The sequence below is a fragment of the Pundamilia nyererei genome, unplaced genomic scaffold (genome assembly GCF_000239375.1).
Source record: "Pundamilia nyererei isolate P.nyererei 1_Seehausen unplaced genomic scaffold, PunNye1.0 scaffold00121, whole genome shotgun sequence".
In the NCBI taxonomy this organism is placed as follows: Eukaryota; Metazoa; Chordata; class Actinopteri; order Cichliformes; family Cichlidae; genus Pundamilia; species Pundamilia nyererei.
Window position 1 is genome coordinate 153,794 of NW_005187522.1, and position 21,373 is coordinate 175,166.

Consider the following 21,373-nt stretch of genomic DNA (forward strand, 5'->3'; position numbering starts at 1 on the left):
AAAAAAAAGATAATTTTTCTATAATATTTGAATTGCATTGAAGGAAAGTTGAGTTTCACTGGTTAGGCCCATTAAAGATTAAAGTTACCCATGATCTAAAATGAGTTTGACTTATAAACATATATGCATTTTGTATATACAGCCAAGGAAGACTGGAATATGCACCCAACAACGGGAGCGTATTACCAGCTTAACATACAGTCAGCTTTGACTTGGCACCAGGCACAAGTCAGCTGCAAACAGCAGGGAGCTTCCCTTCTCAGCATCGATGATCCTCACGAGCAGGCTTATATCACAGGTAATGTGCCTCGGACACACTGAAAAAGTGATCATGTATTTATGTGCATACTTCAACTCCTGTAAAGTATATGTATCCAAACATAGTATTTTATTCTATTTTATATAGTATATTGTTCTTTTTATCTTATTCTATTCCATTGTTTTTCTTGACTGTTGCTCCCTGTAACTTTGCACTGTCCACTTTCTGTCGTGACTCAACAAATTTCACACGTGTGACTAATCAGAGTTTATCTTATCTTTTCTTATCTCTTATCTTTGTGTTATGAATTACATGATTTTCCCCCCATCATTTAAAAAAAAGAACATTAACACTAGTTTTGATTATTGTTAAGATAAGATAAGATAACCTTTATTAGTCCCACGCGTGGGAAATTTGTTTTGTTACAGCAGTGGACAATGCAAAGTTGCATAGAAAAATTAGAAGAAAAAAACACTGGAATAATATATCCATAAGATAATATATACAATATACACTATAATACAACGATGCCAGAAAGAGTATTGCACTTAGTGTTATTGCTATTGCACATGTGTGGATGTGTGTGTTTGATCAGTTGAAGTCTTTGTTGTGGAGTCTGACAGCAGTGTGGAGGAAAGACCTGCGAAATCTCTCCGTCCCACATCGTGGGTGCCGCAGACTGCCACTGAAGGAGCTGCTCAGTGCTGTCAGAGTCTCCTGCGTGGGGTGGGAGATGTTGTCCAACAGGGATGATAGCGGTTACAATTAGAGATTTATTTAACGCAAAGTGAAAGACATTTTTTCTTTTTCATTTCTGTACTCAATGGCTCCAACAGCACTGCTATGGAAAGGGGGCAATACACTTTGGATTGGACTGATCCTAGATCCAGAACATGGCTGGAAATGGATAAATGGCAGGCCTTACCGTTACATGAAATGGGACTCAGGTGATATAATATATTCTAGCAGATTACTGGTAAAACAGCTGTTTAAGTTAGCATAAAGACATGAAAGAGGCAGAACAGCCTGACTCTCTATGACGGCAACAATAAAACATATTAATAGAAAATATACAATTTGTTAACTGAAAAAAACTGAAATGCATCTGCAAAAAGAAAGATAGAAATTGGAGCCCCGGTATAAGACTGTTGTAGAGTTAACATGTAAAGTATATCTATCATCATGTTTAGGACATCCACTTCCTAATCCGGGATACAACTGTGCAGTTGTTGATCCTAGTGTACGGTACCTTTGGCAAAGTTTACCTTGTAGCAATAAACTGGGCTACATCTGCTACAGTAAAGAAGCTGAAGAAGCTCCTACACGAGGTAAATAAAAATATCTTTTTTTTTCCTTCAGATTTTGGTTATAGCATAACTGAAATATTCCTCAACACTTATTTTATTACTTTGTTATTTATGATCAGCTGGGACAGGTTTTTGTTCAAACCCCTGGATACACTACAATGGCCACTGCTTCCACAGGAATCAGGCTCAGAAAACATGGTCTGAGGCTCAGGTAGCTTGCCACCAGGATGGAGGAGACTTAGTGAGCATCCACAGTGCGGAGGACCAAAGCTTCATCATCTCTCAGCTTGGATATAGTATGTATGGATATTTATTTTAAAAAGGATCATTGTTAAGGAACAAATAATTAAAACAAAAAATCCCTGTAAATCCTCAGGTGCTGGTCTCTATTCCTTGAATCAATATTTTGACATCAGAAAAATATAAAGACCATTGAGGTTATTCAAAAGATTTACAACCATGAATAAAAACAAGCAAACTGTATGGAGCATGTTTTCTAACATGCATGTAATCCAATTGTAGATTTGGAAAAATACAAAAATGTCCTTTTGTTTTTAACCAACGTCTGCAGCATCCACTGATCAGCTTTGGATTGGAATGAATGACAGGAAGACAGAGGGGTTATTTGACTGGTCTGACCACTCGACTGTCGCCTTCACCAGCTGGGAGTTTGGGAAACCAGCTGTGTCTTCTGAAATAAAAGACTGTGTTCTCATGCGTGGAGAGGTACGCAGCATCATCGAGTGCATACGGTGCACATATGACTTCAATCTACACTCACTGGCCACTTTATTAGGCAGTTTGGCAGCAACTCAGTGCATTTATAGGGAGCCGTTGAAGTTTAAACAGAGCATCAGAATGGAAAACAAAAATGATGATGAATGCTTTCAGCTTTGTCTACTTTGAGAAGACAACAGTAACTCAAATATTCAATAACCAATACAATACAACCTGAGGCTGTAGAGCATTTCCGAACACTAGGGATGGAAATAGATAATAATTTTGTGATTCAGATTCCATTATCAATATTACTCATTGATTCGATTACTTGTCGATTCTCTTATCAATTCTTTTCGGGTTCTCATTGGCTCTGCTTTGAGAGTCACCACCATTGCTGAGCAGTATATCAAAAACATTATAGTCATGCAAATTAAGTGCACACTGTGTGGTCAGATGTTTGTGCATGTTGGAGTTATTTCCCTTCTTTGTTCTGATCAGTGTAATCATCTTCTCATTACTTTTGTTACCTGTTGAAGCTCAGATTCTGCCTGCCGGATTGGGGTCAATCTGCTTTCTGTGCAGGTGTTTGCTAAGAGCGTGAGTTGTGTCAGGAGCGTTATACATTTTTTTCTGTCCCGGATGCAGTTTGCACTTTATCAGCGCGCTCTCTTTTGTGCAATAAATATAACAGTCCATAAGCACACTGTAGACTGTACCACTGTCTTTGTTTTCCAACATACTATACTGAACACACAATGCACAGCATATACAATAAATATTTACATTAACATATGACATTAAATTTGTGAAGTTTAAAAAATACCAATACCAGTACTTCCAGATCTACTTATGGTACTTTGTTACAGAATGGAAACTGGGCAGATCGTGTATGCGAGGAGCAACATGGCTTTATTTGTAAGAAGATGAGTGCCTTAAGACCATCTGGAGAGGAAGTGGAGCAAAACACAGGCTGCAAAAATGTGGGTATAATTATGAATTTGTTTAAAAAATACACCATAAGAATTGTGAAGTTATTAGGTTGGGGTTGAGGTTGCATGAAATAATGATTATTTAATTAAATGAATATTGTTTTCTGCAAAATTTAAAGCTAAAGAATAATTTCGTACAATGAGACAATTAGGTGAAAGTTAGTGGACTGGGTTGCTTGAGCGTGTTGACAGTCATTTTTAACATGACCGATGTTTGACAAATACCATTGAACCTGTTCACTCATTTCAAGCTCCATATTATTACTCGTGGGAGCCCCACACAGCTGCTGGGTCATAATAAGAACTGACCATAACTGAGCTTTAAAAAAAATCTCCTTTTCCTTGTCATTGTTAAAAATCTGAATCATTTACAGTGTTTCTTCATGATCTTCTTTTCCATCAAACCAGGGGTGGAGGAGACACGGCTCATACTGCTACTTTATAGGAATACAGACTAAAACATTTGATGAAGCTAAAGATGACTGTAAAGGTTCCCTTTCTTACTTAGCTGATGTTTCAAATGGGTAAGATTTGTTTTACATGTCTTTATTCCATATGTTTTGAGCGCACAAAACATAATGTGAACGAAAAACAAACATAAATAATCACATCAACTTTTGAAGCTTTTTAAATGGCTGTACTCTTGAAATTATTTTCAGGGTGGATAATGCATTTCTTGTAAGCTTGGTGGGGATGCGACCAGAGAAACACTTTTGGCTGGGGCTTTCAAACCAGAAAAATACTGAAGAATTTGTATGGACCAACACAGACTCAGTGAGATTCACACACTGGAATGCTGAAATGCCAGGTATGGTGACACATTTAACTCCGTCAGTAAGACATTGCAGAACATAGCCTCACAACTAAATTTTTTATTATTTCTCTGACAATGAAAGGGAACAGACAGGGTTGTGTTGCGATGAAAACTGGGATTTTTGCTGGCCTCTGGGATGTGGTGCCCTGCACAAATAAGGAGAAATACATCTGTAAGCACCTAGCCGAGGGGGCAGTTTTAACCCCTCCACCACCCACTCTTTTCCCTCCTGAGTGTGCATCTGGCTGGACTCGCCTGGGGTTTAGTAACCGGTGTTTTAAGGTACAATCTCAAGGAAAAACTTAATTTGATCAGGTTGTCCTAACTCATACTAAAGACAAGATCATATACTTATATATGAAGGGTCATCAAAAAGTTCCCAGTATAGATCAATAAAAGTGATTTAAATGTGCTAAATCTCCCTTTTAAACCAGCTTCTATTTTCACATCACTTCATTGCAGTCCTGTGATCTTCCTTTGTGCTTGTAACTCTGCAGTGCATGCTGGGTCTCCTCCAGTTGTGATACTCAACTTAATTTTACATTTTGCGAAGTGGACAATGTTCCAGCGAGGTAAAATTGGGAATGTTTCAAGTTGGCAAGCAAAGATTATGCTGGTACGGCCAAAGTGCCGCTGTGTTTTTCAGGGCTCGCTATAGTAGTGTACGCTAGCATGCTAGCATACACCATGTTTCAGGCTACAGTTCAGGTAATTCTGGTCTCGCTCTTCACACGGCAGTCTGTCATTGTGGTTGGAAACTGTTCAGCTAAAACCTGCAGAAAACTGCTCAGTCATAGCAGCAGACCCAGCTCCCATCAGCTGTGTTGATCCTTTTTGTAAGACATTTGCACCAATTTAAAACAGAAGTTGTTTTTTGCTGTTTGTGCAAGTTTAAGGTCTAAGTTGAAACTGCAGAGAGCACAGTGTGTATGATCAGAACAGCACTTCCAGAAAACAATTTAAAAACAGCAGCCTGACAAAAATTTAATTGGGTAATATTTTTTAATGTTTAAGTCCAGTAACCTTTTGATCACCCCACGTGAATACAACATCTTAGCCTTTGCACAGTATATAAAAGTTGTGTGACCTTGACATTACCAAATCACACTGAGCATCTTTATGCCGGTTGGTGTTAAGTTGTTTGATAGGTATTCTATACAAAAGAAGACCTGGTTTGAAGCCAAAGTTTACTGCAGGGCTATCGGAGGAGACCTGCTCAGCATCCACAGTTCTGTTGAGCTTCAGTCCGTACCTAGGTACAGTATAAAAGAAAATAGAACTAGTTGTTATAATAATAATAATAATAATAATAATAATAATAATAATAATAATAATAATAATAATACAATGCCAGTATTTCTTCAGATAACTAATGAGTTGGAAAATGTCTAACAATTATTTTTTAAGTTTATATCAATAATGTAAATTTCTATTACAGATTACAAGCAGCTTGGATTGGACTTAGTGCCCCAGATCCTGACACAGGTTATGTATGGAGCGACGGAACTCCAGTAAGTTGTTCATTTTTATGCATTATTCAGAAGATGCAATTAAATAACTTTTTTTCATTGTTTCCTTCTTTTTAAAGCTAAATTTCCAACAATGGAAGATTGGAGAGCCAAACAATAAAAATAATGTTGAGTCTTGTGTGGAAATGAAACCAGAGCGCATATTCAGAAGACAATCTTGGAGCGACATACACTGTGAGAAATACAGCGAATGGCTGTGCCAGATCCGTGCAGGTGAAATTGCTAACCAAACACATTTATGCATTTGTTGAAGGTGAACTCAGTGAGAGTAACTTTCACACAATGTCTTCCTAAGATTTATTGTCCTCAGATTTTGGAGTAAACATCAAACTATTGATAAAATCTTTATTTGGGAGCTGATTTTGTGTACAGATTGGTTTGTTCCTATATGCACAATTTCTTGGTTTAGTACCCATGTTCTTGAACACTAGGATGCACAGTCATATTTCTTAACATATTCTCTGCTTAGAGCTGTGTTGCAGAACCTCGAATTCTCTGTCCAGTGCACTGTTTTTAAATGATTTTATAACAATACAGGAATGACCCCAAATCCGCCTCCAGACCCCGTCACTCCAAGTAAGTCTGGCATTTTTTTCATCAAACCTGAAGAAAATCACCTTTATCTCCATTTTTTTTGTTCTTCTAAGCACAATAAAGCTTACAATTGTGGGTTAACTTTTTAAAACCTATAGCTGATCTGTTGTTCAGTCCACTAAATTTTCAACCACACAACCACTATGTCTTCCTAAAAAAACAACAAATCAAAAAAACAACAGTTATAGTGAATATAATCCATATTGCAAGTTTTGATCTATTTCCAGGCTATAATAAAACATCAGATGGGTGGTTTGAATGGAACAGGAATCAGTATTATATTAACAGAAATCAGATGGGCATGGAAGATGCTCGTCGGTACTGTCAGCAGAGGCATAGTGACTTGGTAACTATCAGCAGTGAAGCTGAAAGGGTCTTTCTATGGAAACTGGTGAGCAGCAACATACTGTACTACACTACTAGCATCCATTTCCACAGAATTTAAGTTCAGGTCATGCTACAAGTTAAATATTTCTGATTCAGCCTCCTTTCTACATATCTGGGCTAGATACAAGACACAGGTCATCACCCTTACTGGATTGGCCTCATTGTAGATCTTGATGGAACATTTGCGTGAGTATAAAACAAATAATGTTTCTAAGTAAATTCCAAAAAGTTGATTCTGTTGTACAGAGCGTTTTCAGTGGGAGAAATGTCCAAGTGGCTTCTTCAGTCTCAGCTGACTGCAGGTTTCACCAACCTCATAAACAGTACATTTGCATAATGACTGAAAGCAGCACTACTTAATGAACAATGGGCTAGCCCCACCCAATCATGTAGGGTGAGGCTAGGTTTCACAATGAACTCACCCGAAACCCTGGCTGATTGTGACCTACACCCGTTTTCACACCTCGGCTCATGTGATTAGAGGATCATCAGGGGATCCTTTTGTCCCTCTTTGGTGGGTTACTCCCACAGAGTTTAAATCTGGGACTCTCCACCATTTAACCCTAGAACTGAAAAAGCTTCTCGGCTGAGAGGTGAAATGTCTTCAAGAAGCTTAAAGAAGTCCAGACGCTTTTCTTTCCAAGCTCCTTAGACTGCCTTGAACATTAATATGCAAATTCTCATTCTAAGTAAATTACATAAAAATGTAAAAAGAGAAAGAAACTTAACAAAAATAGTTGACATATAGCCGATATTACCTGTTGAACACTGTGTTGTGTTATTTGCAATTTGAAAATTAGGCATCAGAATCTGTGAGATGTCGGTCAGGGTTTTGTCACTATCCAACCAAAATTTACTGAACCAGCAGCAAAAAAAGTTCGAAACTACGCTTCACATTTGATAAACATCATCGTTAATTCTCTCTTACTTTTGCTGTTTTTCTTTCCCCATGATAAAATCACACAACCACATCCCAAAGTGTTCTATTGGACTGAGAGCTGGTGACAGCGGAGGCCATTTGAGTACAGTGAACTCACTTTCAAGTTCGAGAAACCAGCTTGAGATGATTTGAGCTTTGTGACATGGCTCATTATCCTGATGGAGGCAGCCATTACATGATGGGAATACTGATTCATGATGTGGAAACTCTTTTTTGCTTTTAGGAGTACACTTAAAACTAAACTAGAAGTTTCCTTTTTTGATAAATCCTATAGTTTAGACTGGTCATCCTAATGAGAAGTGATTTGGCACTATTTAAAGATTTTTGAATTGAATTGTTCCTAACACACAGTGAGTGTAGAAGGTATGCACATTTATGTTTTTGAAAATTTGTGTTTCAAAAAGCTGGATGGATGATTCTCCAGTCGTCTTTCAAGCGTGGAGTGAAAATCAGCCCAACTTTCAGAACAATGACGAGAACTGTGTGGCTATTACTCCCTCTAGGGGTGAGTAAGCTGATACATTTTCACTAGCTTTCATCCAAATATTAACATGAGTATAAAACACCAATGAAGTCCATTATCTACATATTTATTCTTTCAATTACAAAAAAATATTTTATATTTGGAATCGGCTCACAGGGTTATGGCATGATTATAACTGTGGATTTCAGCTTTCCTTCATTTGTAAACGCAATAGCTCAATGCCCGAGCACATTTCAGTGGTACCAACTGTTCTTCCAAAGGGTGGCTGCCCACAGGACTGGAAAAAATTTAATTCAAAGGTCAGAGTCGCTCCTAAATATTGTCTCCTAAAGAAATGTGATGTAACTCATGAGTGCGTTATAACACTGCATTTTAAAAACTACAGTTATGCATAAGAATGAGCAAATCTGAAGTATCACAAGCTGATCATTTTTCAACTACAGTGTTACAGCATCATTAGCAGGGAATTAGAGACGTGGGAAGGAGCAAGAACACAATGCAAAAACAAAGGAGGAAATCTGGCCTCTATTCTCTCAAAGCATGTACAAGGTTTGTCCTTTTTATATTATACATTCTCTTTTATAACAAAGGAGTCAAAAGGTCTGAACCCATTCCTTATTTGTGCTTTTATGCTCTGTCATACTAATAGAAAGATGTATTTTATGTTACCAGGAAAAATATGTAGTGGACACATGAAAGTGTGTCCATAAAGTGTGGCATCTTTTCCTCTGATCCCCTCAGTTTTTTGGTTGCTTTTCTTTATCGCATACATTTTCCCTGCAGACATGCTGATGGGTTTCCCAATCATGCTTCATTAAGAAACATAGTTATGCTTTTGTGTGATGTGCATGTAGTAACCTGTGATGTAAACTGTCTAGAGGTGTGTAGGACAAGAGACTATTTTATTGCATAAAATAGCGCTGATCACGTCAGCTTATTGCGCTGCTGGATACACTTGGCCAGACAAGGAAAAATAATTTACTGACTCCAGTTTGTTGGTCTGGTGAGCCACCTGTCACCTGACTCACAGAGACTTTCCTCCACCCTGTCCTCATTCATAAAGTGCTTTCTAAGCCTGAACATTACAGCTAACAGGTGGATTTTCCTGCATCAGTCCAGCTAGCCAAACAGCATACAGCCTTTCACTGCTAACAAAATAGAGAGTAAAAGTGGACAGTATATCCTCAGTCTCTTAACATAAAACTCCTTGTTGCAGTTGCAGCCAGGGACAGCACAAAAGTGATCCCCTTAAACTGATTTTTAGTTTTATTTTCTCTTGAATTACTGGTTCTGTTACTAGTTAGCTAACATAAACTAATTTAAGTCTATTGACCACAACCAACCAACCAAACTGGTCATGTAACATTCCATACTGTCAGAAGATGGCAGTAAACGTGTTTTTAAAGTTTAATTTTAAGCACTTATTTCTTAAATCCAGCTACACAGGCAGTGTTACATCTATGTCAGTTTTTGAGAGCAGGGCTCCATAATGTAAAACCATAAATGTAAATGATGACACACAGTGCTCAACAGTGCCCTGTCCTACCATTTTCTTAATTTAAACTGCTAACATGAAATTCAAAATAAGTATATATTTGTGACAAACACAAAACAATGTCTGTTTTTTATATTATTTCTAGTGTTTTTGACTTCTAAAATGTTGGACGCGCCTACAACAGACCTCTGGATCGGTTTACATTATTTGCTTGGTTATTCATTTTATTGGACCGATGGACAACCAGTGCGGTACACCAACTGGCGTTCTGTGAGTGGTCATCAGTGTACTTGAAGTTTAACCTTGTCAGTTTTGTTATTCCTCCTACTTTACCACAACAAAAAAATATTAGCATTATAGTCATTTGTATGCATCTGAATTGTATACACTGTATTTCTGTGCATTGTTAAGCATGTTTAACGTACCAGTCTTCAGTTGCAGATGACTGGGCACTGGATGTTTTTTACGGATGATGAGGATGAGGTACTTGATTATTTAACTGGAAGGTGCAATAACACTTAATTTGTTACAACTCACAGAAAGGTCTGGTGTAGTTAATGATTCTAGCACATGATACATTGAGCTTTTTATTTAATTGTCATTATATGTAATATACTTTCTCCTTATATTCAAATATCACTCTAGTTCATATCCTAATTTTCATTGCAGAGAGATCATCGTGGTTATTTCTCAAGAGATGCCAGGGTAACTACTCTCCTTATGCCACATTGAAAAAAAAAACAGTTAATATTATTTACCCTTGCATACTATTTGTATTCTATATCTTGATCCAGACCAAGAATTCCATCATAGTATTGATACAATAATAATTTTGAATAAAGCTCAATTTAGCACGATAAATAGTCTATCTGGAATGGATGAGCAATCCATCACATAACTGGAAGTCTGGGACTTCCAGATACAGACAGGCAAACTGGTGATGGCTAACCAACCAGCCATAGTATAGGGCACCCGGGGCAGTGACCCCCAAACTTGGCGAGTATGTGCGTCAGATCCCAGAAACAACATACGAGATCTCAGGTTAGAACAACGCAGTCCTAGGAACAGCAGAGATACTGTGCAGCCTAATCCTTTATTGACCAGAAGGTCCCTTTCTCTCATGTTTAACTTGAGTAGCGAAAGACCGCAGGGGGTTTGAAAACGATGTGCCGGGAGTTCGCTGTTCTCGCCCTGGCTAGCTATCGAGCTGGTGGGTAACAGACGTCTCCAAAAAACGTCGGAGCACTTTTGCAAATATGTGATATCTTGATAAACCGAGCAGATATTTGAAGTTTACACAGCTACATTCAAGCCTGGAAATATGTAAAAAAAAATATTTTGTGACCTGGAAAGAGTAAAAAGAGTAATATTAAAAATAAGTAGCTGCCACCATTGTTGGAAACTGGAATTGGCTGGGCTGCGCTATGAATTCTGGGATATGGTAGGCCACGAAGGATACACCCAACCCATCCTTCAAATCTGGGGAAAAGGAGGACGCATTTGGCGGCTGCATTTGGAGGAGTCTATGAATTTGGACAGCCTTTGTCACGTCGCTGTGATGTAATCGGCCTACAAATGCGGCCTCAGGAAGATGCAGCCTATGAATTTTGACACCCCCATTGACCTGGAACAGCTTCAATGTTCAAAAATTCGTAGCACCTGTACAACATTCAAAACATAATAAATAACCACACCCCACCCCCCCCAAAAGGAGAAAAAATTAAAGTAGTATTATTTTTGTTTAGTCATCAAATGTCATAATAAAATAATGACATTTAGGACATTTCTCCTGTCAAATGTCAAAACACATCAAATTTGACCTGAAAAGTATATAAGGGTTAATAATGAATTAAAGAAATTGTTCACAGTAGTGTATTGGCAATAAACACAAACCATAAATATGGAAAGTAAGGCCAGCAAAACAGATCCAGATATAACCTTAGTTTCTTTATTTCTATTCCTTCTGTCTGTCTCACCAGAGAGGATGTGCTGTGATGACAACTGATCGTACCACTGGTATTGGGAAATGGGACCAAAGGTCCTGCAGTGACAAAAATGGATATATTTGTCTTCGTAATCTTGGTGAGCCAAGATTTTCAAATGCTTGTTATATATATTTATTTAATTGTATTTTTATAATGTAGTGTATCAGAAAAATGCTGTAGCTCTATGTATGTAGCTCCTCCTGTTCCAACATATCCCTAAGGTGCTCTATTGTGTTGAAATTGTTTGGAAAAAAATGTTTGACTAACTATCAGTGCATTTTGTGTCATGGTCCTGGGTCTTCAAATCAATGTTTTGAGTTTTTATTTTGAATTTAAGAGATGATTTAAGTTCATGCTTTGTATTATTTGTCTTGAATGTAGTATTTCCTAGTGCTCCTCAGTTTTTTTTTAAAATCTAGCCTTATTCCAACAGAATAGTGTCACAATTGGGCAAATAAGTAATTTCTTCTCGGAAGCAGAACAATATTCTAGCCTTCAAACATAGATGAAGCAAATTAAAATTGAATTAAGTTTTTTAACTATTTTATTTATTTTTACTGTGCACAGATCCATCTCTCCCAGACTCCCCTGAACCAACAGCTAACAATGGCTATGTGAAAATACTTAATGATTCAATCAAAGTTGTTACTCAGAAAATGAACTGGGATTCAGCCAAAAAGTACTGTGAGCTTGATGGCGCTAACCTGGCTAGCCTGCGAAATGAGTGGTCACAGGTCTATGTTGAGCTGATGGCTTTGGAAATGGAAGGTCCTTTGTGGATTGGACTGAACAAAAAGCAGGTACAGCACACAAATGGTTTCACCTAATCTACTTGTAACTTTACTAATGTAAATGTTTGCGTAATTATTTAGTTTTGCTAATGTACCTGATTTTAATAAATCCCCTGTAGGGAATTTACACTCTGCCTTTAACCCATTCACCCAGTGAAGCAGTGAAGCATGGAGCATGTTATATATCATCTTCATCTTTTTCCTTCAGACTGGATATTTCAGACCTATTGACGGCTGGGAAATGACCTTTTCCAACTGGGATCGATTTGAACCAGAAATGAAACAATCTTGTGTGTATGTGAATAATGAAAATGGAAAATGGAAGACTGCTGATTGTGCTCACAACATGGCCAGTGTTTGTATGAAGTCTACAGGTAGGGCTCATGTAAAATCTGATAAAGAGATCCTACATTTCTGGTGCTATGAACTATTTTTTTTTATTTCCCTATTTTAGATCTGACATAGTTTGTTTATTGTATATCAGTACCAATTAAAGATGCTTGAATGCTCATTGGATCTAAACTATATATCTGGTTACTTTTGAATTCACAGATGTTCCACCAACAGAGTCAACAGAATCAGTCAGTTTTCCAGGAAATTGCCCTGAAGACCCAGCATCAAGAACTGGTTATACCTGGATACCCTTCAAGGGTTATTGTTACCTCTTTGTCAAAGGAAGTTTTGACTGGGGAGATGCATCTGCACTATGTATAAGATATGGTAAAGATATGGGAATGGTGTAATGCAAATTCCCAGTCCATCAGCTGTGTTTGGATTTAACAGTTTGTTTATCTTTTGTTGGTCAAGGTGGAACTCTAACCAGCATTGAAAATCCTGCTGAGCAAAGATTCATTTTTAACAACGTGCTAGTATTTAAAGACAGCCAACCCCTTTTCTGGATTGGCATGTATCAGACTCACAAAGGTACAGTCATTTTTTCCACTCTTTCATGGAAAAATATTAATGTATACTTGAAGATAAATAAAAACAGAACACATAAACTGAAAATTGTAATTGTAACCGTGACATAGAATAGCTGGTTAGTCTGTCTGGTACTAGTGTATTTATTATCTCATTCTTATTGGCTGTTTATGCTCTGTCCTTATCTTCAATGTCACGCTGCTCTGTTGTATCTTAATTGCCCCTTGGCAATAAATAAAGTCTCTCTGATTCTGATTCGGTCCCATGCTGAAGATTCAAGCTGAGTGTTAATTAACACAATCTTAGTGTTTTAATATAACATGTGATTAGTGACAGGTTGCTGTGATTGAGAAAGTGATTTTCCTGGACTCTCTGCAGTGACTTGTTACTTACAAGGTAGACCAGCCTTTGGTCAGATCCCCAGAGATCAAATTTCCCCAAATGATTAATGTTTCATGTTGCATTCAGAAAGACATGAAACAAACAATTGAGACAAACTCAGTGATTACTTCAGACTTCTAGACATCCACACTTCTTTTGGCTACCGATGACTCGTCACCTGTTGACCATTAAGAAGGAGGGGAAAAAAGCAAACTGCCAAACACAACTATGAACATTTGGTAGTGGAGCATTAAGGTGCTAGTGTTGTGTTTTCAGTCACTTCTACTGCTCTGAAGTGGCTAATTAATGTAACTTTTCAAGTTATTCCCCTTCATACATATTTCCTATTGCAAGAGTAAAAATAAAGTACCAGTTTTCTTGCAACTGAACTAGAGCAAAAGAGAAATTCTGTTTGTTTCTAGGCTTGTGGAAATGGTTGGATAAAACAGCCATTGATTTCGTTAACTGGGGTCCAAATGAGCCTGGCGGTATTGGAACCTATGGAGCAATTGCATCTCTAGATGGGAGTTGGACAACAGGAAGGGTGTATAATAGCAAGGGATTTATTTGTAAAGCACCTAAAGGTAAGTCCAGAAATAAAAAGAAATGGTTTTGTAATAGCACAAATGTGCAACACATACACTTAACAACATGTTTCAATTAGTGCTGTCAGCGTTGATCTCGTTAAAATGACGTTAACACCATAACCGCATTAATGCAGCAGTTCTCCATTAGCAAGTTAACGCGGATCGCCGTGTGGGAGGAGCTGCATGGCGCTAATGCGTTAACAACCTAACTGCGCTAACGCGTTGACACCGTGCAGCCCTCACACGGGGCAATCCGCGTTAACTCGCTAACGGAGATTTGCCATGTTAATGCAGTTATGGCGTTAACAACATTTTAACAAGATTAACACTGACAGCACTAGTTTCAATTGATTTAGCATTACAGTACCAGTCCCTGCAGTGACACAGAAATTTTTACCTTTTTTTAAATCTTCTTTTTAGTATTACAAGCACCAACAACAATTGGTAAGTTGTGTCTTTTTTTATATTTGTCTTACATTTATAATTTAGTTGGACTAATCTATGTGCTCAATCTATACAGCAAGTTCTTCTATAGAGGATCCTAAAGCCAATGGCCACATGGTTTTGGAGGTTTTGCTTGGCATTACTGTGACTGCCATAGGGATAGTCATCATCATCTTCCTGTTGAAAAAGTCTGGTATCTGCCAGTCCATCTCTGAAAACTTAACTACCTTTGATAACCCGATGTTCTTTAACAATGAACAGGTCCAGGCTGGTGTGGTGGGTGAAAATTAATTGGTATCAAATGCATATGATGAGAACTCACAACTAACTGTTTAATGTGTATACCTGCATAATCTAATAGAGCTCTGATTTAGAAAATTTACTTTTATTTAGTCAGTTAGCAGTAAGTGGCATATTTTCAGATAATCTTATTTGATTTTTTTTTAAATAATAAAAACTCCCAATTAAAAGATAACTGATCAGTAATTTTAATCCATACATTTTTTTTTCATTTTTTTACAAATATAAATGTTAGAATAGCTCTACATGGATAGGTATAGATTGATTTTTGTGTGTTAACTAAAGTTGGGATGTGCATTTGATTGTAAATAATGCAAACACTGCCACATACGTGTCCTACTGATCCATTTTGTCTTTGAAATCTTGATCACATCTACGACAGACCTCTATCACAGGAAATGAAACAATTTGATTAAAGTTATTTACAAGAATAAAATATCGGTTTCACTTTTGCCAAAAGATTCATCGGATTTATTCTAGTACTTCCTTTGCTTAGTTTACAATGTCTCAGCATAATGTCTGGTTACACTAGTTAGTACAGTGCAGCGAGGAATGCCCAGACCTCTACTTTGGAGAGACCATACAGACACTTCACAAGCGCATGGCACAACACAGAAGAGCCACCTCCACAGGACAAGACTCAGCAGTCCATCTGCATCTAAAGGACAAAGGACACTCTTTTGAGGATGCCAATGTTCACATTTTGGACAGAGAGGACAGATGGTTTGAAAGAGGAGTGAAAGAAGCCATCTATGTCCACTGTGAGCGACCATCTTTGAACAGAGGCGGTGGTTTACGACATCAACTGTCTGCCATCTATAATCCAGTTTTGAGTTCCCTCCCCAGACGCCTGAACGCCCACTCACATCCTGGGCCATCTGACCTCAGGAATTCGCATGATAAGGTGGGGCCAGGTTTCACAATGAGCTCATCCGAAACCCTGGCTGATTGAGACCCACACCCAGTTTCACACCTTGGCTCAGACGATTAGAGGATCATCGGGGGGTCCTTTTGTCCCTCTGTGGGGGGATACTCCCACTAGGTTTAAATCTGGGACTCTCCACCATTTGACCTTAGAACTGAAGAAGCTTCTCAGATGAGAGGTGAAACGTCTTCAAGCAACTTAAAGAAGTCCAGACGCTTTTCTTTGCAAGCTCCTTTGACTACTTAACTAGCAAAAATGCTTTATTTTATACACCCATTACATTTATCTACTGGTTAGGTTAGTATTTCTTCATTGGATATAAATGGAAAATAACATTTATGGAGGCATGTGACACACGACACAGGAGCTCTAGTTTTACACTCCAACTTTATTCACCTCCAAACATGAACTGAGCATATTGCGCCAAAACACAGCAGAATCTTTCCTCCCAGCTTGGGTGTGAGTGGAGCCCTCTAGTGGGTCACCACACATTTTATCTTGAATGTGTGATCATTCTTTTCCAAAAAACAAAGCAATAACTTGTAAAAGTGGTTTGGTTTATTCACCGCTAACAGTAATTGAATTCTTCTGATGAAAGGTTTTGTTTCAGAGACCATGATGCTTTAAAATTATACACTGTTGCATTCATAGGAGCGACCGAAAAACATGTTTTAGACCAAAACTAGCAATAATTTATTCAAGTGTTTCTGTTTCTGAAGCAGTGAAAATACTTAATAAAAAGAAAACTCACTTTCTCACAATGGGGAAAATGTACCGAACATGCATTGTAGGGCAATGTAACTGTTCTATTGTTTACTTTATATTAGGTGAACTTTAGCTTGAAAAATTAAAGATGCCCAAAAAAGAAACAAGACAAATAAAATCAATTGCACCGTAGATCAAGGAACTCTGAAACTATAGATGGGTACAAGAAATCTAATTCACAGAAGACTCACAGTTTGTCCTCTATGATTTTCTTCACATTTACTCTTATTACTTATGAAACATAATTCTATGCAGCTTTCAGTTCTCAGATCTGTCAACAAATCCAATAAAAAATTAGAAATTAGAGCTATGCATGTTGCTATGCTTTGTATTTGATTAAATATTTGAGTTTAGGGCTTAGTGGTTTTGATTTTCTTCTTTGTTTATTAACAAACTAGACTGTACTGCATCGTTTTTGTGGTTTATGATTGTGTTCTGTTTACTTACCCCCTCATGTGTGATAGTGGTCTGATCAGCCATTATATATACCCTTGCGTCATTTCCTGTTGAGGTCAGTTATGTTTGTTTGGGCAGTCATTTGGTTTGTTAAGTTTGCAGTTGTTTGCCTGAGTTTAGTTTTGTTTCTTTGACCTCTTTTATGAGCTCAACATTTATTACTTTTGCTTCTACTATACTGTACTTTGGATGTAAGTATTATTCTTTGTACTTCATATTTATTTTAAAACTTTACTCATTATTTTGCAATTTTCAATATTATAGGTTATGCTACACAACAATAGTAAAACAATCAACAGCTACATTGAACTCTCTTGCAGCACCACCGTTATCATATTAAATCTATAATGGAACACGTGAACCTGAAAATTGTGCCCACTGTTTTCTGTGTCATTTTCTACATTGACTTTGTTTCTCTTTAAATACTGTGCATTAAACCATTCGACTATCTTGAGAGAAAATTCTCCAAATACTGTAATGGAAAAATAATTTGCTGACAATATTGCTCAGGATTTTATCAGCAAAACACAAATTATAAGTCGCGCTTTTCTCTTTCTTGGCACCTAGTCTAGTGGTTGTACCATAAGACCCAGGAAAAGTGTAGCGATAGGAATTTATGTTTAGCTTTCTGTTGGTTTATTTGATGTTTTAAATGAAATGAAAAATATATATGAGCTTGCTTAAATGTTTGTCCATCTTGGTTCCCGTGACCTTAAGTGTTCGGGCAAGTTACCTTGTTTCTCTCTTGCAATACTGCTGGATGATCTTGAGTTCATCTTGAAAAAAACTTTCACTGATAGATTCAGTGGACAGTAATTATTGAGTGTGGTGTCATTTAACACATTTTACAGTTTAATGATTTTCAATAATAGAATGCATATTTGTCGAAATTAACTTCTGAATGCTGTACAAAACCAACCAACAAACAAACAAAGATAGCCAAAAAAAAGTCTTAAAAGGAACAGAGTCAATCCCGTCTTGTTAAAGTCTGTGGTTCTACCAAAGTCTTACCAAACAGTGCAAGAGGCTCTCTGGTTCTCCTTACATTTACTTAACAAGGCAATTATGAAGTATGTACAAATGCATAGAGATTGTATTCAAGCAATATATTTTATCACAAGAAGATGCATAGAGTATCCAGCATATAGCACAGGTCAGTGTCACCAAAAGATTATTCATGCTTCCAGACACAGCAAACACAAGTCAGTAAATATGCTTGTACACCAGTGTAAAAAGTAGGAAGTAAAGTAGTGACTTCACTCTCAAATCATGTAGAAAAATAGTTTGACTTTTCATAACAGTGTTTAAAATAACTTGTCTTTGGACACACCAATTTAAATGAAGATGTGACACCGAAATGCACAAGTCAGTTGTTCGCCACAGTTGTATGAATATTTGATCAGACAAAAAAATCTCACTGTGCAGATATGTAGAAGAAAATATCCTAAAATGCAACATTCATTGTTGTAACTTTTCTTTCACATTTTGTGCATTTAATGAGTTAGTTAATTGTCTGATAAGGGAGATAAACATTAATGGGATGCAACTAATGATTTAGTTTAATTGATTAACCTGCCACTTTATACATTAGTAAATTTACTCTTTAGTCAATAAAATGTTAAAGATTCAAATTGCAGTTCCCCATAGCTTAAAGTGACATTTCCAAACTGATTGTTTTGTTTGGTTCAAGAACCAAGTTGACACAAAATAATGTTTCACAATATCAAAACAAAGTCACAGTAAAACATTTTAGTCTGATGTCACAGCTACTGTATACTGAATCAAAACATAATACATGTTTTTTGTTGTTGCTGCTATTCTGAATTACTGTAAACTGAGCATCTTTCGATATTGGACTGATGGTCAGACAAATCTATTAGCTGCTGTGATCATGACAAATTAAAAAAGTAACCTTAGTGGATACTGAAATTATATATGAAATTATTATCGTGAACACTAGACTAGAGCGAGTCATGAGTGTTCTGATGCAGTTTAACCTTGACCACTGTTTGTGCCAAAACACGTATGGAGCCGTAAGACTTAGGATAAAACATACAAAAAATTTTATCTTACAAGAGCTAAAATAAGAAAGAACTAGATGTGTGCATGTGGGACAGGGTAAATCTTTAAAAAATGCAATATGAGGAGAAACATTGACTACAAAGAAGACATAACCTGCCCTGCCCATTAGTGCATTATAAGGTGAGAAGCATAATTCCATGCATCAACCTGGAGTAGAAACAACAGTCACTAGTGTATATAGGAATCTCTGTGCCACTGTCGAGCATCTCTGTCTCTATCTCTATCTCTACCTCGATCCCTATCCCTGTCCCTTTCCCTGTCCTTATGTCTTTCTCTATCCCTATCCCTGTCTCTATCTCTGTCTCTATCTCTGTCTCTTTCCCTGTCTCTGTCCCTGTCTCTCTCCCGGTCTCTGCCTGGGTAGTGGTGGTAGCTGTGATGGTTGTGTGCAGTATAGTGATCCGTTGTGTGGTGTGTCCGTGGTGGAATATGCTGGTGATGTCTGTGCTGCCGGTTGCGCTCATTGTGCTCCTGTTCGTAGTCCTCCCCAACATATGGCTGGATGTTTCCACGATGATGTTGGTGGTGGTGGTGGTGATGGTGTTGGTGGTTACTGTTGTGATGATGGTGGTTATGAACCCGGAAGTTACAGTAAATCTCCTCCTCGTCCTCCTTTAGGACATCGTCCACCTCACCATCCCTCTCCTCGGGCATGTACCTTCGAGGAGGCCTTGAGGCGTAATCCCTGCTCGACTGTATTTCCATGCCACCTGAAGTCTGGCTGTGCTGGACGTGGCTGTGGTGCTCCGTCCGCCGGTGGTGGTGGTGATGGTGATGGTGGTGGGTGTGCTGGGGTCTTTTTGGCTCAGTCTTCAGGAGCCGTTCTTCCTCCTCTCTCTGGCCCTCCTCAGCGGTCTGCTCCTGAGCCGGGACTGAAGGGGGCTCATGGTCTAGATGGTTCTCCCGTGAGCCTTTCCTCTTAGGGGCACCTGACTTCTTGCTTTTCTGCTCATCCTAGGAAAAAAAGAAAGAAAAAACATAGTGTTTTCTGACTAAATATAACCATTACAGTATATCACAGATTATACATCTTACAAATATAGGCCAGGAAAAGCTTATGGACAGATCTTTATGAAAGTTCTTTTTGAATTATAAATTATAGAACTTGAAATGGTAATTGGGGCAAAAAAGTTAAAAATATGACTTTTAGACAAAATATTCTCATGAATTAAAAGATAATTGTGATTACATTAGTATAACTGGATCACTGGTTTAAAATGGTCATTCATGATGGAAACCATCATTTTATCTTAGAATAATATTTATCTTCTTATATCTAATGATCTGGTCAAAACTGTCGCTGTAATTGACAGATATCTTATTTTTGCATGTAGTGGAGGGTGGAGAGCTTAAATCCTCCATTACATTACAGGTCACGACTGTTTAATAAGTATTGCAAAGATCTGTGAGACATTTATTTTGATGTTTGACTTTTATTTTCTTTGTCAGTATTTTGTCCTCAAAAAACTATTTTCAGTTTGGTGAATAAAGACAAAGTTTCCACATTTACTGTAAAAACTACATATATGTAGTATATGCACAAAGGTAGAAATGGTGCTGTTTTATTTAAAGCTCAATCGTTGAAACTGTATAGATGTGCGCAAGCATGAGCCTGATTTCCATAGTCAACACTCCTTTTTTAAATCATTTACATATTAAACTGTTTGCACCACAAATATTTATTTTAATCAGTTAGGACAATGGTAAAAAAGAAATGCAACTTCACCAAATGTTAAGAGATTCATCAAAGAAGAGAAGAAAAGTACATGTGTTTTAATTGATAGCCTTAGCTTGGGATAATTAACTTAATTAAATAAAAGTAGGTCAGCCTATCAATCCAACTATTGCCTTTTGTTTGTATCTACTACAGTATTAGTCTATCTTCATATAGTCTGTGTTATTTCTGTTTTCTGTCATTTTCCCAGGAAGTTTCACAGCACTATTAAGTTGTTTCTACATAGATTACACTATAGTCATGATAAACATGGTACTAACTACTCATCTCCACTGCTACACGGGAGTGACAATAGAGTCTGAAAATATCTCACTCACCAGAGGTAAGCCTATCTCATTTCTTCAACTTTCCAGTGAAGTACGATGAGAGGAAATGAAATGAAAGTGTTAGATGAATTCTGATGAGATTATTCACAGTTCAAACATTTATTTTCCACACTCAGCTGTCTTTCTAATACATGAGATTAATGGGATGAGATTAGAT

The 21,373-nt window shown here is 37.4% G+C and overlaps 2 protein-coding genes across 7 annotated transcripts in view; one reads left to right on the forward strand and one right to left on the reverse strand.

Moving 5' to 3' along the window:
• Positions 1-15,390, forward strand: part of LOC102206499 (macrophage mannose receptor 1-like) — a 16,901-nt gene extending 1,511 nt beyond the window's left edge. For both annotated transcript variants that reach the window (XM_013913247.1, XM_005742484.1), the window contains exons 4-32: positions 143-298; positions 1,096-1,206; positions 1,450-1,587; positions 1,686-1,862; positions 2,138-2,292; positions 3,153-3,266; positions 3,684-3,799; positions 3,935-4,083; positions 4,172-4,371; positions 5,227-5,345; positions 5,528-5,600; positions 5,678-5,831; positions 6,156-6,194; positions 6,440-6,603; positions 6,721-6,785; positions 7,944-8,044; positions 8,180-8,322; positions 8,467-8,572; positions 9,664-9,788; positions 9,954-10,001; positions 10,188-10,223; positions 11,498-11,600; positions 12,071-12,303; positions 12,503-12,668; positions 12,847-13,014; positions 13,102-13,218; positions 14,019-14,180; positions 14,604-14,627; positions 14,704-15,390. In XM_013913247.1, coding sequence (XP_013768701.1) covers positions 143-298; positions 1,096-1,206; positions 1,450-1,587; positions 1,686-1,862; positions 2,138-2,292; positions 3,153-3,266; positions 3,684-3,799; positions 3,935-4,083; positions 4,172-4,371; positions 5,227-5,345; positions 5,528-5,600; positions 5,678-5,831; positions 6,156-6,194; positions 6,440-6,603; positions 6,721-6,785; positions 7,944-8,044; positions 8,180-8,322; positions 8,467-8,572; positions 9,664-9,788; positions 9,954-10,001; positions 10,188-10,223; positions 11,498-11,600; positions 12,071-12,303; positions 12,503-12,668; positions 12,847-13,014; positions 13,102-13,218; positions 14,019-14,180; positions 14,604-14,627; positions 14,704-14,918 — 3,677 coding nt within the window. In that variant the 3' untranslated portion in view covers positions 14,919-15,390. The remainder of the gene's footprint in view (positions 1-142; positions 299-1,095; positions 1,207-1,449; positions 1,588-1,685; positions 1,863-2,137; positions 2,293-3,152; positions 3,267-3,683; positions 3,800-3,934; positions 4,084-4,171; positions 4,372-5,226; positions 5,346-5,527; positions 5,601-5,677; positions 5,832-6,155; positions 6,195-6,439; positions 6,604-6,720; positions 6,786-7,943; positions 8,045-8,179; positions 8,323-8,466; positions 8,573-9,663; positions 9,789-9,953; positions 10,002-10,187; positions 10,224-11,497; positions 11,601-12,070; positions 12,304-12,502; positions 12,669-12,846; positions 13,015-13,101; positions 13,219-14,018; positions 14,181-14,603; positions 14,628-14,703) is intronic.
• A 2,518-nt stretch (positions 15,391-17,908) lies between these two features.
• cacnb2b (calcium channel, voltage-dependent, beta 2b) overlaps positions 17,909-21,373 on the reverse strand; it is a 37,692-nt gene continuing 34,227 nt past the window's right edge. For all 5 annotated transcript variants that reach the window (XM_005742488.2, XM_005742486.2, XM_005742487.2 and 2 more), the window contains one exon: positions 17,909-20,109. In XM_005742488.2, coding sequence (XP_005742545.1) covers positions 19,324-20,109 — 786 coding nt within the window. In that variant the 3' untranslated portion in view covers positions 17,909-19,323. The remainder of the gene's footprint in view (positions 20,110-21,373) is intronic.